General features: G+C 53.8%; 1 protein-coding gene across 1 annotated transcript in view; it reads left to right on the plus strand.

Moving 5' to 3' along the window:
- Positions 1-15,961, plus strand: part of FAT2 (FAT atypical cadherin 2) — an 89,427-nt gene that overhangs the window by 66,237 nt on the left and 7,229 nt on the right. Inside the window, exons 19-22 of the mRNA XM_075900583.2 lie at positions 548-1,355; positions 3,813-3,958; positions 12,004-12,445; positions 14,720-14,873. Of these exons, the coding sequence (XP_075756698.2) occupies positions 548-1,355; positions 3,813-3,958; positions 12,004-12,445; positions 14,720-14,873 (1,550 nt within the window). The remainder of the gene's footprint in view (positions 1-547; positions 1,356-3,812; positions 3,959-12,003; positions 12,446-14,719; positions 14,874-15,961) is intronic.

Genomic DNA, 15,961 nt, shown 5'->3' on the forward strand with positions numbered 1-15,961 from the left:
TAATCTACCCGACATAGTCAATGAAGTGGGGATTTAAATATCCCCAGCTTCATTAAAATAAAAATGGCCACCGTGCTGTGCCGGCTCAGCTGATTGTCAGCACAGCGCAGTAATCAAGACGCGGATCGGTCGACAAGGGAAGCCTTTGTCAACAGCTCACTTATGCCTCGTGAAACGTTGGGTTAACCAGTTAACTGGTTACCTGGTAAGCAGGATGATGCTTGCCAAGTAACCGGGTAACCGGTAGCCAGGCTGCTCCAGCCCAGCTCTGGATCCCAGCTAACTGGTGAAACATAACATCTAACCAACTAACTTTTTAAATAGGATCTGACATCCCTAGTCTCCAGGGCCTTTTGCTTCAGCCAAAGAGACGGGGAGGGGAGGGCAGGACACAGGAAACCGGATAGATCAGGGTCGCGCAGCACAGAAAGCGGGCCTAGCCCTCAAACACAAGCAGTGAGACCCTCCTCTTGATGCCTTGCCTCGGAGCCGAGGTCCGTGTCACTCAGCACAGGGCTGTAACGGGTCCTTTCGTTTGCCTTGACAGGTCTCAGACAGCGGGATCCCTCCTCTTTCGTCCTCTGCCTTTGTAAACATCCAGGTGAGCGAGCAGAGCCGCTACACGCCCTCGGCGCTGCCCCTGGAGATATTCGTCACCACCAACGAGAGCGCCTTCCGAGGCGGCGTGCTCGGCAAGATCCACGCCACCGACCGCGACCCCCACGACACGCTGGTGTACACCTTGGCGGCCGAAGTGCCCCGCGAGGGGCGTTTCTCCGTGGGGGCTACCGACGGCAAGATCGTCGCCGGCAAGAAGCTTCCTAACGGCCACTACGCCCTGAACGTGACGGTCAGCGACGGCACCTTCCAAACCACTGCCACCGTCAGTATCCGCGTGTGGTGCTTCAGCCAGGAGGCCCTGGACAAGGCCGTGGTGCTGCACTTCCGGCACCTCTCCCCCGAGGAGTTTGTGGGGGACCATTGGCGCAACTTGCAAAGGTTCCTGGGAAACACCCTGCTCACGAGACGGCAGAACATCCACATGGCCAGCCTACAGCCCGCGGTGGCCTCCGACGGCGTGGAGCTCCTTTTGGCCGTCGGAGAGCCCCACGATGCCTTCTACGAGCCTCGCGCTCTAGCGAGCAAGATTTCTCTCTTGGCTGGGGAGATGGACCAGCTGGTAGGGCTGCAGCTGAGGAAGGCGATTCACGTGCCATGTCATGGGCCAGATTGTGCTCGGCGGGTCTGCAAGGAGACAATCCGGCTGGACCCGGGTACGGTGTCCACCTACAGCACCGCCCGACTCAGCGTTCTCACACCCCGGCACAGCGTGGAGCAAATTTGTTCGTGCAATGGTGAGAAATCCTCCGCCTTGCTCTTGGCGTCTCCCCCTTCGGAAAGCGATGCCGGTCTCTAGCATGTGGGATTATCCCCCGGCATGTTGCAAAGTTCAGGGACTTCTGCGGTGCTGCTGTCCCATTAACTGGCCATTCTGGCTTTGCCTCCAGGGCTGGACCGAACATCCTTGAGCTTCAAATTTCATTGGCCCCTAGGAAGAATTCCACTGGCCAATGGTCAACTCCTGTCATATGGCATTAAATACTAATTGGCTCTGTGTAGCCCCTGAAGGGAGTAAAGTCACTCATAGGTAGGACCCGACCAAATTCACAGCCATGCAGAACATCATGGGTCATGAAACCTGCTGTCTGCCTGTGAAACGTGCCTTTTGTGCAGCGTTTCTTAAAGTGAGGTAGTTGGAGGTGTGCAGCAGAATGCCGCAGAGAGAACAGAATTCAAAATGGCCACCCTTAAAGAGACAAGCGTCTTTTTTTTTTCTTAACTTCTCCCTGGGGGCTTTTTTTTTCCCCCCTTCAGAAAAAAAATTCTTGGTGTTCCCCATAAAAAAAATTATTGTTTGGTTTTCCTCGGTCTTAAAAAGTTTAAGAAACACTGCTTGTGTGGGGTTTTCCCTTACGCTATACAGGTTTCATGGCAGGGGGGAGACCAACATTTCTCAAATTGGGGGTCTTGACCCAAAGGGAGTTGCAGGAGGCTCACAAGGTTATTTTAGGAGTCATGGTATTGTCACCCTTACTTCGGCACTGCCTTCAGAGCTGGGCAACTAGGAAGCGGTGGTTGTAACGTTGGCTGAGTGCCCAGCTCTGAGGGCAGCACTCTACCAGCAGCAGCACAGGAGTAAGGGTGGCAACACCATACCCATGTCACCCTTTCTTCTGCACTGATGCTTTCAGAGCTGGGTGGCCAGAGTGTGTTGGCAGCTGACTAAGGACCCAGCTCTGCAGCCAGCATCCCAGACGTAAGGCTGGCAACACCGTACTGTGCCATCTTCCTTCTGCACTGCTGCTGGTAGGAGCTCTGCCTTCAGAACTCAACTCCTGGCCAGCAGCTGCCGCTCGCCAGCTGCCCAGCTCAGAAGGGTAGCAATGCTGCAGCACCCCCCAACAATAACATTGTGACCCCCCCTCCCCACAGCTCCTTTTTGGGTCAGGACCCTGCAATTACAATACCATGAAAGATCAGATTTTAATATCTGAAATCATGACGTTCGTTAGCCATTTTAAAAATCCTATGCCCGTGAAATTGACCAAAATGGATTGTGGATTTGGTAGGGCCCCACTCATAGGGAGAGCAAAAGGGTCTGGGCTCTCCGGGTAGAACTCTGATCTTTGGGTTCCCGGGCTTTGGCCCTTGGCCAGCCAAACACAGAGGAGTTAAAAGCGGCAGGTTCCAATCAGGGCAAAGGATTTGGATTCATAGTTTCATTACAGTAGATGCCGCTCAACAGCAACCCGGTGCCTGACAACTTCCAGTGAACGGCAACATTGGGCCAGGCACCCGTCCTGTCTCATTGACGTTAATGTTCATGGGATTCGGGTAGTGGCAACGACCTGCCGTTTATTACCAGCGTTTTTGGGAAGAATGGCCCCAGCTGCCGGCAGGTTTGGGAGGCTGCAGCTGGGGAAGGAAGGATTGAGACAAGGCAGCCCTGCAAACCTGCCTGCAGCTGGTGCTTTGCTCATCCCAGCAGCCCAGCAAACCTGCCTGCCCAGGGACACCCAGAACGTAAGGGACTTTGAGCCGTGAAGGGAGGCAGAGTTCCCTCCCTCCTCCTCTCTCCAGGCGGTGCCCTGCTAGGGAGCGACACACCTGCAAAGAAGCACTGGGGCGTGTCGATCCCCAAGCCCTGGAGTGCGGGAGAGGTTGCCCCTGCTCCCTGTAGAAAGTCCCCACATCTGGGCTGCAGCCAGGGCGCTTCCTGTCCTGGCTGCAGCCCTGCAAACCTGCCTGCTGCCTACTAACACCTGCTGGATAATACCAACTGTTTGCTGGTGACTGAAGGGTTACTAATAAGTGGGATCTGGTGTTATTTCCTCACTGCCCCAGGAACAGCAGGGGTTGGCAGGGCTCCCGGCAATGCTGTTGGCAGCCCTCTCTTGGGAACATCAGGGGACACTGCAGGGCAGGACGGACGTATAGGCAAAGCCATGTGTCTGGCATCTCAAGAGATGCTCAGGGCTGACGTGCATGGGGAGAGGTAGGGAGCATGCAGGACAGATCAGGATGGGGCGGCAGGTCACTAGGGTGGAAGAGCTGCAGGGGGTGGATATAAATAGCAAGGGCATCGCAGGTCATCACAATCTTTGCTGGCAGATCTGTGTAGAGACTGGGGGAGGCCAGGCAGGAGTCCTGGTGGCTGAAATGTGGGGAAGCACAGGGCTGGGGAAAGCAATGGGGGCTGACCCCAATCCAGAATCTCAGCGTGGTTCCAGCTGACCCGGTTGTATTTCCAGGCACAGCCGTGAGGTTCAGCGGACACAGCTACATACGGTACCAGCTCCAGGAGAGAGGGGACTGGCAAATGCAGTTCCGCTTGAAAACCCACCAGCTTCACGGTGTTCTGCTCTTCCTCAACGGGACCGGGACTGCCGTTCTGGAGGTAGGATGTGCAATGCCCGAGGGGTATTTCTGCATGAATGGGCCATTCCAGTGCATGAGCGCTGGAGAATATAACCAAAGGAAGGAACCCACAGGGCAGTGTGGTGGGAAGGCAAAGCTGATCCCTGCACTTCTTGGGATTCCCTCCTAGCTCTATGAGCTCTCTGTGCTGAGGAATGTCAAAGCAGCACAGCCGTCTCCCCAGCCCACCCCCTGCCACAGCAGCCTGCCTGCCACTGTGTTCCTAGCAGGGCAGAACAGGAGATTCCAAAGATTTGTTCTTTGTGTGTTCCCCAAACGGAGCAGCTCACTCAGCTGTCAGATACTTCCTGGAGCTTTGAATGGGGAGGGGTGCATGCCTGCAGGGCAGCAGAGATCACAAAACACTGAGCACAGCCGTCAGGGCAGGCATTGTGGGATACTGGCAGAAGTCAGTTCTCTTGACAAAATAAACAACAGAGTCCACCCTGGCTCTTTGTTGACAATAAAGGGAGGGGAAAAGTCAAACACGGTGAAAGATTTTTGTCACCAAAACTAGATGTTTTTCCCGACAAAAGTTGCATGTACTGGTGTACATACCCTCACTGTTTTGTCAACAAAAGATCGTTTTTGGCACAAAATGTGCCACTGTGGACAAGGCCTGAGGCTGAGCTCCCCTGGAAATGTCGTCAGAGATGTTTATACAGCTCCAGGTGCAATGCGGCCACAACCTCCACGGCGAGAAGCCTGCAGGTGCCACTGCACCAAGTAAGAATAGCACCAGCAGCACAGGAGACAATCCAGGGACACCAGAACGTGAAGTTCCCATATATAGGAATCACCCAAGGAGCACGAGGAGCCAAATTCTCAGCTGGTACACAATGACATCACTCCGCTGACTTGGACTCACACCCGCGGAGGACCTGGCACACTGTACCTACAGACGCACAAAAGTACCATTCAAGGGCCTGGGAACACCGACCCACAAGCTTGTTAAAAAGGACCCCAGTCCCATTCACCCACCAGGGAACCAGTCAGCAGCCCTTAAATGTGGTGTTTTCCATTAATTTACTAAAGGGAACAGGTCCTGATGCGAGTTTCCTCAGTGGCTGGGCATGGATCCATCGGCCACCCAAGAAGATGCACAGAAGGTGTCCAGATGGCCACCGGTGGATTAAATACCTCGGTTTTAATGGTGGTCAGGGGGCAGGTGGGGACATATAAAATGTCATCACACATCACGATCCAGGCACCTTTAGCCATTGCAAAGGGAGAAACCAATTCAAGCTTAAACTTGCAAGCCCTTTAGGCTCATGCTTCCTGCCACGGCTTTCATCATTCAGGACAGCTGCCAGAATCGGGAACATCATAATCTGATCTCTCTCCTTTCTTTGGCTGCACTTGGTGACTCTTTAGAGAATTCAAAGGAGCATGTGTCTGCTCCCTTCCACCTTGGCAGCCGAGGGAAAGCCAGAGCCCTTCAGAAAAGGGCTTGTGTTTTGTGAGTTTTTTGTCTAATCCTCAATAAGTATAATGGCCCTAATTGAAGTCTGAGATCTTATCCCTCACTTATTGACTTACTTTTTTTCCTGAGTCCATCTCTGTGTAATTGAGCCTTCTGGCATAAATTAACGACAGCATCATGCTAATTTCAAGGGATCCATTTTTAAAACAGAGTTGGAAGATTCTTCCGGACTGCGATTGTACCTGCCTGTTGCACAGGGGCACAGAAGCTGTGCATGTCTCTTGTACCCTCTTCTCTACCTTGCCCAGCCTCGGGTGCCAGCTACAAGCTGACCATTTCTACTGCCCCAACCAGGCCCAGTAAACCATCCCCGGAGGGGCCATAGGCAAGCCCACCTCTGCCCTAAAAGATGAGCCTAAGACCAACGGAGTCTGGTTCCAGCAAGCCCTTGGAGCAGGAAAGTTACGTAACGAGGGGTGTTCCATGGGAAGCTCTTGCCTCCTGGTCTCTAAGCATCTCAGCTGATCTCAACCCTCAAGGGGCGACAGGGAAAGAGAAAGGTGCCTAAGGAGACAACTAATTAGCCAGTCATAGAATTCTAGAACACTAGGACTGGAAGGGGCATTGTGAGGTCATCAAGTCCAGTCCCCTGCCCTCATGGCAGGACCAAGCACCATCTAGATCAATCTTGGCACACCAGCCCCGGGGACAAAAGGCTCCTTAATGACTGAGTGCAGACGCCCATCTACCAAAGCCCCAGGCATCTTTGGCTAGCAATAGCCAGATATGCCTGGCCAGTGGGTAAAATTAGTAGATGCTCTGCTATACAGCTGCCTGTGGACCAGAACATCATTAGGACATGGTCCCTGATAAACTCTGGGTGCCCTTAAGTGCCGAGTGTTGCAAAAATAGGCAAATCAGTCAAAGCCAGTAGCATCTGTTATGCATGGTGTGATTGCTTAGGGTGTGTAGTAACAATGGTTTGAACAAGTTCCTCCTTGCAGGGGAACACGCTGCCTCATCCAAACCCTCCTTCGGTGCTGAAACAGCATTTTACACCAGGAGGAGGAAAAAGGCAGGCTAGCTGGAGACTCCTAAGTGACTTCCAACAGGATCTCACAAAACTAGGTGATGGGGCAACGAAAAGCTGGATGAATTTTAATGTTGATAAATGCAAAGTAATGCCTATTGGAAAACATCATCCCAACTGTATGCATAAAATGATGGGGTCTAAATTAGCTGTTACCACTCAAGAGAGAGAGATCTTGGAGTCTTTGTAGAGAGTTTTCTGAAAACACCCACTCAATGTGCAGCGGCAGACAAAAAAGCAAACTATGTTAAGAATCATTAAGAAAGGGATGGAGAATAAGACAGAATATGTTATTGCCTCTCTATAAATGCATGGTACGCCCTCGTCTTGAATACTGTGTGCATACGTAGTCACCTCATCTCAAAAAAGATATCTTGGCATTGGAACAAATTCAGAAAAGGACAACAAAAATGATTAGGGTCTTGAAATGAGTGCCATATGAAGAGAGATTAAAAAGACTGGGACTTTTCAGCTTAGAAAAGAGGAGACAGAGGGGATATGACAGATGTCTATAAATCATTACAGGTGTGGAAAAAGTGAATAAAGATGAGTTATTTACTCCTTCCCATAACACAAGAATTGGGGGACATCAAATGAAACTAATAGGTAGCAGGTTTAAAACAAACAAAAGGAAGTATTTCTATACGTAATGCACAGTCAACCTGTGGAACTCCTTGCCAGAGGATGTTGTGAAGACCAAGACTTTAACAGGGTCCAAAAAAGAGCTAGATAGATTCATGGAGGTTAGGACCATCAATGGCTAATAACCAGAATGGGTAGGAATAGTTCTATAGTTTCTGTTTGTCAGAAGCTGGGAATGGGCAACAGGGGAGGGATTACTTTATGATCCCCTGTTCTGTTCATTCCCTCTGGGGTACCTGACATTGGCCACCATTGGCAGACAGGACACTGGACTAGATGGACCATTGGTCTGACCCAGTGTAGCCGTTCTTCCCACCTCAAGATTCTTACACTTTGGGGGCATTGGATCCTTACCAGGGCTGGCCAGAGACTCCACTGGGCCCCGGACAATGTGTGTGTATGGAGGCAAGGTTAGGGGCCGAGGCAGGAGTAGGGCACTGCCCAGACCACACTGCTCCTCCCCCAGTCAGCCCTCCATGCTTCCCTTTACCCCTCCTGTCGGCAGCCCTAATCCGAAGCTGGCCTCAGACTCCGAACAAGCCACGTCCACCCTTGTTATCCCTGGTCCTCCGCAGAGCAATGCAACACTCCCAGCTTCGCTTGTGCGCCTGCCAGACGGAAGTTTCCACTTCAGGCACCTGATGAAGTGGGCTCCAGCCCACCAAAGCTGATGCCCTAATTTGCTGGTCTCTAAGGTGCCACTGGACTCCTCACTGTTCTTGCTGAAACAGACCAACACAGCCCCCTCCCCCTCCAAAACTTGAACAAGCCAATGATTGATGCTCAGCTGTGAGCCCAACTTGTGCTTAAAAGAGAAAGGAAACTACACAACACTGTGTGGAGATTTACATCCACGGCTCCCCCATGGGACACCCAGTGGAGACCGTCCCCGCCAGCTTCTACAAGTCCTTCCCAAACAGATTTCCCTTGTCATTGGGCTGTCTCCTCTGCCCAGTGTGGGTTTATCCAGGTGCATTCCCTGCTGCGAATCTTCCTGAAGAGATGTATTCTTCCGGGTTCCTCCAGAACAACCCGACCTTGCTGGCCAGGCAGCCCAGGCAGAGTGGATACAACCCCTAACCTGACTGCTGCGCAGCACCATGAGCTAAGACTCGCCTTACGGAGAATTCCTTTGCTCTGCATGAATCTCTCTGCACCATATGGAATTAACCGACCCGCTCCAGAAGAGTCCCTTGAGTCCTTGACACAAAGGACAAATGGACACCAATCATACAGGGATAGCCACACACACAAACCTGTGAGGGAACACTTTCACCTCCCCGACCATTCAGCAATGGATTTGAAAGGAGCCATCCACCTACAAAAGAATTTCCAAAACCAGTTACAAAAGGAGACCGCTGAACTGGAATTCTAACACTATCAGTTTAGGATTGTATAAAGATCTCAGCTGGTTAACGCACTACAAAGGCAATTTGCCCTCTCTGGATATTTACCTCTCCAGACCAAGGGTACGTCTACACTGCACGGCTGGTTTGGTATCCCGAAATAGCTACCCTGTGTCTACACAAACCACCTATTTCGAAATATTTTTCGAAATAAAGGGTGCGCTATTTCGCCATCCCGGTAAACCTGGTTACACGAGGGATAAGGAATGGCTCAAAATACCATGTTATTTTGAAATGTGGCACTGTGTAGACCTGCCAAATTTCAAAATAAGCGATTTTGAAATAAGATGTGCAATTTGCATAGTGCAAATTACATATCTTATTTCAAGTTTAGGGTGCTGTGTAGACACACCCCAAATGCTGTGCATGATCCACTTCCACCCTGACTCAATTCGCTTCATTAACATGGGCAACATCTTCCTTAGGTATATACCCTCTTCTGTCACTTCCACTCCCGTCCATCTGACGAAGTGGGTTTTACCCACCAAAGCTTATGCCCTAATAACTCTGTTCATCTTTCAGATGCCATTGGACACCTTTTTTTTTTTTTTTTTTGCAGATACAGACTAACATGGCCACAACTGCGGAGAATTTTCAATGAGGCTACGGCTACACTATGAGTTTTGCTGCAAGAGCCAATGCAAGTGAAGCGCGAATTAGCATTTTCTCACGCTTCGTTTGCATACTCTCTTTCACTGTTTTTGCGCTAGGGGTTTTTGTGCAAAAACAGGAAGTGTGGCCGTGGCCGTTTTGCGCAAAAACCCCTTTTCCCACAAGATCCTTATGCCTCTCTGGGACAGGCCTGTTTTTGCACAAAAATCCTTAGCGCAAAAACAGCACAAAATAGAACATGCAAATGAAGCATGAGAAAATGCTAATCTGCACTTCATTTGCATTGGTTCTTGTGGGAAAACTCAAGGGCTACGTCTAGACGGGCATGATTTTGCACAAAAGCGGGCGCTTTTGCGCAAAACCTTGCCAGCTGTCTACACTGGCCACTTGAATTTGCGCAAGAACACTGACGATCTAATGTAAGATTGTCAGTGTTCTTGCACAAATACTATGATGCTCCCGCTCAGGGATAAGCCCTCTTGTGCAAATGTTTTTGCACAAGAGGGCCAGTGCAGATAGGACAGGAATTTTTTGCGTAAGAAACCCCGATGTGTAAAATGGCGATCGGGGCTTTCTTGCGCAAAATCGCATCTAGACTGGGCACGGATGCTATTGCACAAAAGCACTTTTTGTGCAAAAGCATCCGTGCCAATCTAGATGCTCTTTTGCGGAAATACTTTTAACGGAAAAACTTTTCCGTTAAAAGCATTTCCGCAAAATCATGCCAGTCTAGACTCAGCCATAGTGTAGCCGGAGCCTGAATGTTTGACATTCTACCCACAGCTTCTCCCTCTCCGTGGCCTCCTGGGTTCTGTGAAGACGCTCCCTTACGTGTCATTGGGGTAGGGGGACGGAGGGGTTTTCACCTGAATTCACCCTGAAACCACATTTACATGCTTCTTTCACTCTCCGCTGTCCCACCATGCTCAGGGCAATGCACAGCATTGTGCGGGTAGCTATTAGAGGTTCAACGATCGGATTGTTCAGGGCTGGGGAGGGAGTTCTGGATTCCAGAGGGAATTAATAGCTCTGGCCCTGGTTTCCAATGTGCTGATAAAACGCAGGGCACTACAGCAGGGCTCTTTCTTTTTTCTTCACCCTCTTCACCTGCCCCTCCCAGGGAGCACTGCCAGCTGCTCTGGCTTGCCTAGATTCTTTCAGCGCTTCTCGTGGACGCCAACAAGGGGCACCGCTCCAGCATGGGCAGCGGCCACTGCAGTAACAAGATGCCAAGAACTTGCTTGACGGGTGGAGTTCACCTGTGTTGGGGAGCAGAGGTGCAGGTGTCCTGAGCGCCAGCCTCACCGTGACCCACATGAAACCCTGGCGCAGCCGAGGAGGCTGCAGGCCGCTGGGAAGTCAAGCCATGTGACTTCTGCGTGCTGCCACGTGGCGTGGCGCTGTGTGGGGAGAGGGGAGGAGGGGTCCGGGGCACGGAGCACAGACCTGGGAGACCAAAGGACGTTTGGGTTGTTCGTTCCTCAGGGTGGCGCCTCTCCCCACTGGGCCTACATACAACACCCAGCTCCGTGGGGTCCCGAACTCTGCCGTGGCTTGTGGGTGCAGCCGGAACCCGAACCGCAGCCTGATGAATCACAGCACAGGGACGATTCCATCCCCCCTTGGGGCTCTGCCCAAAGGGAGGCAGGAGGGATGAAATCCAGCTGCCCTGACGTGCACCACGACCAATGGGGTGAAGCGTGCGGGATGCTAGAACCGAATTTGGCCTTACATCTTAAGGAGCTTTGGCTGCTTGAGAAAGTGACCGGAGCTGGGTTTGGGTTCAGAGGCATTTCTAGGGAGAACAAACAACACAGGAAATAATAAAAATGCAGTTTGGCGTGTTCACAGGAAGTATAGTTTTCACCGGCTAAGCCCTCTTCCTGCCCCTTAGAACGGAACTAGGATGGTCCTACAGACTAGACTTGTGTGGCCCCTAGACTAGAGCATGGCCCGGTCCTCTAGCGACCTCACATATTGCAGACCACAGCCTGCCCGGGTGGCCCCGCATGGTCATAGGCCCACGTGGCATGAGCCGTCAAGCTGCTGGGGAGGGCACCGAGTCTGTCCATGCACTGCCCCAGCTGTGCCGATTGCTGCGTCTGCTTTCAACCCCTGCTCAGAACACGGCAGGGCAGCTCCTGGCTTGACAGGCCATGAGCTGTGAGCCGCGGAGAGCCCCTCCCCACCTACCCGTCAAGAGCCGCAGGAGAGGACGGGGACTGAGCTGCATGAGCGAGATGCGGATTAGAACCACAGAATCCCCGGGCTGGCCGAGACCGCAGGCGTCATCGAGTCCAGCCCCCTGCCCAAAGCAGGACCAACCCCAACTCAATCAACCCAGCCAGGGCTGTGTCAAGCCGGGCCTTAAACACCCCTAGGGATGGAGACTCCACCCCCTCCCTAGCTTTTCCAAACCAGTGATCGGGTTAAAATAGATTTGAATTCTTGGGGATGAAGGCGAGCGCTGGCGAAAGGGGCTGCCGTCTCCAGATCAGCATCTCCCTTCCCTAACTTCCCCCAAGCCCGCCCTGCCGAGAAGGCAACATCCGGTGGGTGCAGGGGACCAGAGGAGACTGTCCACCAGACTGCGGGGAGACAGGCTGACATTGCAAAGATACCCACAGTCGCCCCCCGCCAGAGAGAGCCGTGTGGACCGCCCTGCGGGCATTTCATTTCTAGCATGCGGCAACGCCTCAGGATGCCTGGCCAGTGGCAAGAGCCCCTTGGCTGAACCTTTCTGAGTCCTGGCAATCGGGGCGGATCTCTGGCCTTATGCAGGAGGGGAGATGGGAGTGTGGAAAGCCAAGGGGGCCTGGCTGCTAACGCCGGCGTTTGGGTGTGTTTTGCAGCTCGTGAACGGAGTGCCTCATCTCGGACTCCGCTGCCACGGCAATATCACCGGGAACCTCTCCTCCCTGGCGTCTGTGAGTGACGGAGAGTGGCACTCGGTCCTCCTGGAAGTGAAACGCGCATCCCTCCGCTTGCTCGTCGACAGCTTGGGAAATGCGTCTCTCTGGCTGCCCGCGGCCTGCAGTGTCTCCCCTGCCCGGTGGGATCTGCTCCTCGGGGGCATCGTCCAGTCCCGCCAGCCCCTGCGGGTCACTCGGGGGTTCAGAGGCTGCCTGGATGCGGTCAGAATCGACCGCGAAGACGTGATGCTCCTGCCGGGGGAGAGGCAGGCCAAGGGGATCGTGGACGAGGCAGGGACAGAGCCGTGCTGCTCGCACTCGGGTGCCTGCAGCAGCAGCCCCTGCCTCAACGACGGGATGTGTGCCCAGACCCCCGGAGGAGGTACGTGAGTATCCAGCCCTTACCGTCAGGGCAATAGGGAATCAATAGTCTGGAGGCCAGCTTGGAAAGCAGCCAGGCCTAATGAGTTGTAGGGGGCTGCCCAAGCGGAGAGGAATTCCGGGCTTTCACCACGTGGCTGTCAGGTGGCAACGCCCTCACACAGTGAACAGCACGTTGGAAGCACCACTGTGCAGACCAGACCGGGTGCATCACTGTTTCTGGGAGGAGTGAGCACAGGGCCTGGTGTCTGTGCATGACGTGCAGGGTTAGGATCAGTGCTCCCTGTGAGCCTAGCGCTTGGGCGGCCACTCGGGAGAGAATCAGGTGCTGTCCAGCTGATTAGCAGACCGCCCACAGCCACCCATCGCTGGCAGCAATTGTTTCTATTGGTGGTGCACATCTGCACGTGCTTTGGTGCACGCAACAAAATTTATTCTGCACACAGATGGGGAAAAAGTTTGAGAAAACGCTGGTTTGGATTCGGTTGTATCTTCATTCTGGCTTTTACAAAGCCTTGAGGAGCCATTCGTGGGGAATGGAATAATGTGAGGTCTGGTGATGGTCCAGTGTCTGGGAGCTGAAAACACTGCATCAAGACATGATGAGGATTTAGTCCCATCCTATAAGTGATGCCCGGGGACGGGGGTGGGAAGCTGGGAAAGGCGTTAACACACACTCATGCTTGCAGCTCTTGGGTTCATCTGCACCGGGTTGCCCAGCAGCTCTTTGTAACAGGATTTCCTCAGTGCCCCACACAGGGCTGTATCTATCTATGCACCTTGACAATCTCACAACTCCCCTGGGAGGCAGGGCAGCGCTATTGTCCCCATTTCACAGATGGGGGCACTGAGCCAGAGAGAGACTAAGTGACTTCACCAGGGCCTCGAGGGATGTCTGTAGCAGAGCTGGGAAGTGGTGCCAAGTCTCCTAAGTCCCAGGCTAGCACCCTAATCCCTGCACTGCCCTTCCTCACCAGAACTTCTTGCTCTGATGTCTGTGGGTGCGAGGGATTCACGCGGTAATGTAACACCACAGCACAGAGCCTTCTGAGCCAGCCACCCTCGCTGTGACTTCCGTTTCCCTTGCTTGGAGGCATCTGGAGGTGGCTTTGATACTGGTGGGAGACACACAGAGAGAACCCTTTGAACCTCTCTCTGCGTAATGATTCCTTTGGTTTTTCTGCCTGAGGCCTGCTGCAGAATCCCACGCCTAGCTGGGTTAGCAGCCATCCAAAGGCTGAACGCACACTTCTCCCTCCCTCCCTGCCTGCCAGCACCCTCGAGTAACAAGATTTAGATTCCTATCAGCGAGGCGGCTGTTTAGCTCAGGTGGACTTGTCGGCAGGAAAGTGCACAGACACGGGATGCGTGAGTGTGCAAACCTACATGTGCACACAAGAGGGCATGTGTGCGTGCAGGCGTCTGTGCAAATGCACTTGTGCAAGTGTATATGCGTGATGGCAGGGCATGTGTACGTGCAACAAAGCGTGTTTGTGCCAATATGCTGGGCTCTCATACAAATGTCCCAGCAAGGCCAGCCAACCCCGGACAGGAGAAAGGTGAGGAGTACAGGGGGTGAGAGCAGGACTGAACGTACATGTCTGTGTTCACACGCCTGGCTGTTTGGGCCTACCATGTGGCTTCACATCTCTTTCCCAGTGATACAGACGTGAGTCTAAGCCAGAGGATGGGTCATACCCAGGGAGTTTTCTAGGCTGCTCCGAGGTGGACCAGGGGCTGCTCAGAGCCATTCAAAGTCCCATGCTCAGAGTTCAGTTTGGACAGCTCGCAGGAAAACAAAACCCTAAGCTCACTGGCTTTTCCCTCCTGCCCTGGACACGGCCACTCCTACGGGGAAGCGGAGCAAAGCGAGTCAGGACAGGAGCTGCCTGGCACTTGGCCTTTCGCTGGGCTGCTTGGCAGGCTGAAACTGGCGAGGACAGAAAACAGCAGGTTCCGTGGCATTGTGCTTAGAGTTGTAGAAATCTGCAGCCGGCGGGTCGGCTTTGCCCTCTCGGGGGGGACACGGCCACCCGCTGCGTTTAAGGACCTCACTTGAGCCGCACTTCAGTTGCCCCCCAGTTCCAGGACAACCCCTCTTTGCTCTTTGCATGGCACATTCCGGTTGTGCTGCGTTTTACACTGCCTCGAACCCACGCTCACCCCTGCTGCTCTTTAAAGGGGTTGGATTGTCCGGGCACTCTGGGCCAGAAACGGGTACCCACCCTCCTCGCGGGGGCAGCAGCCTCACCTCGCTTTCTCTCGCCCACTCTAGGTTACACTTGCATCTGCCCAGGGCAGTTTTCTGGCAACCGCTGTGAGCTCGGGGACAGCCCGTGTGAATCCACGCCCTGCTTGCATGGCGGGACCTGCCTCCGCTCCGAAACAGGCTTCACCTGCCTCTGCCCGCAGTGGTATCTCGGGGAAAGGTAAGACCGAGGAGCAGCTTTCGGTTGTGTTCCCCGGGGCACAGCCCTCGGCTTCCAAAACACCTTTAACCTTGGGCGCTGTTTCTCCTGGCTGAGGGGAGCTCCTAGGAGCAGCCGTGTCCCCAGTCATGACCTTGATACCCCATCCAGCCCTGGCCAGGCTCACTGCCCCATCCCTGGCTCTTTTTGGATTGCGGCCTCAGACTCCCGAAGGCAGACGGAAGCAGACAGTGAACCCGTCCCCGAGCGATTGCACTGTCACTAGCTGTGCCGGGTGCACACGCTTATTGGAGCCTGAGAAAACAATCTCGTTCAGCCGGCGCTTCCCTTGTGGGCTGCGAATGTTTTATTTGGTGCCCGTTCAAAGTGTCCTCTGGGGACGGAGCTGTTCCCAGAACTGCTCTTTTAACAAGTGCACACTTAACTCTGCCAAACTACCTGTGACGTGCCCAGGCTCATTCGGGGAACTGCGAGGACGTATTGTTCAGGGGGAGATAGAGGACAGCACTGGGTCTGATACCTGTAGAGCAGTGGCGGGGGGGAGGGAGGGAATAATTGTTGATGGGGGGGCCACGCCAAGATTTTGGGGCTGCACTTTTCTATGGAGGGGGTGATTGGGCAGGGGGCGGGGCAGCACGCAAAGTCTCCCCCCCTCTCCCTCACCAGGGGCACATGGCGCCTAGAGGGAGTCGCTGGCTGTTTTGAGCAGCCTTGGGTTGCAGCAAGCAGACAGCCTGCTTCCGGATCTCAGCAGGGCGGTCTCTGGGCCAGATGCGGCCCACGGGCTGGAACGTGCCCCCCCCCCCCCCGTAAGAGCTTTACAGCTGAAAAGCAAGTTGGTTAGTATCAGCCAAGAGTCAGTCTCCTATGGCTACTAGGTGGGGGTATCAGTCCTGACCCTCCAGGGATCACCTCTGCCAGAGAGCACCCCGGCAGCACCGATAGGAATGTCCGACCCCCGCTCCATCCAGCCCAACACCCTGTCTCCGAGAGTGGCCAGACGCAGACCCTTCAGGGGAGGGCGTAAGAGCCCTGCGGCAGGCAGGAATAGGATCATCTGCCCCACAGAGGCGCCCCCCCCGGCCTCT

Source organism: Pelodiscus sinensis, chromosome 16 (genome assembly GCF_052426305.1).
Source record: "Pelodiscus sinensis isolate ZL-2025 chromosome 16, ASM5242630v1, whole genome shotgun sequence".
NCBI classification, from domain to species: domain Eukaryota; kingdom Metazoa; phylum Chordata; order Testudines; family Trionychidae; genus Pelodiscus; species Pelodiscus sinensis.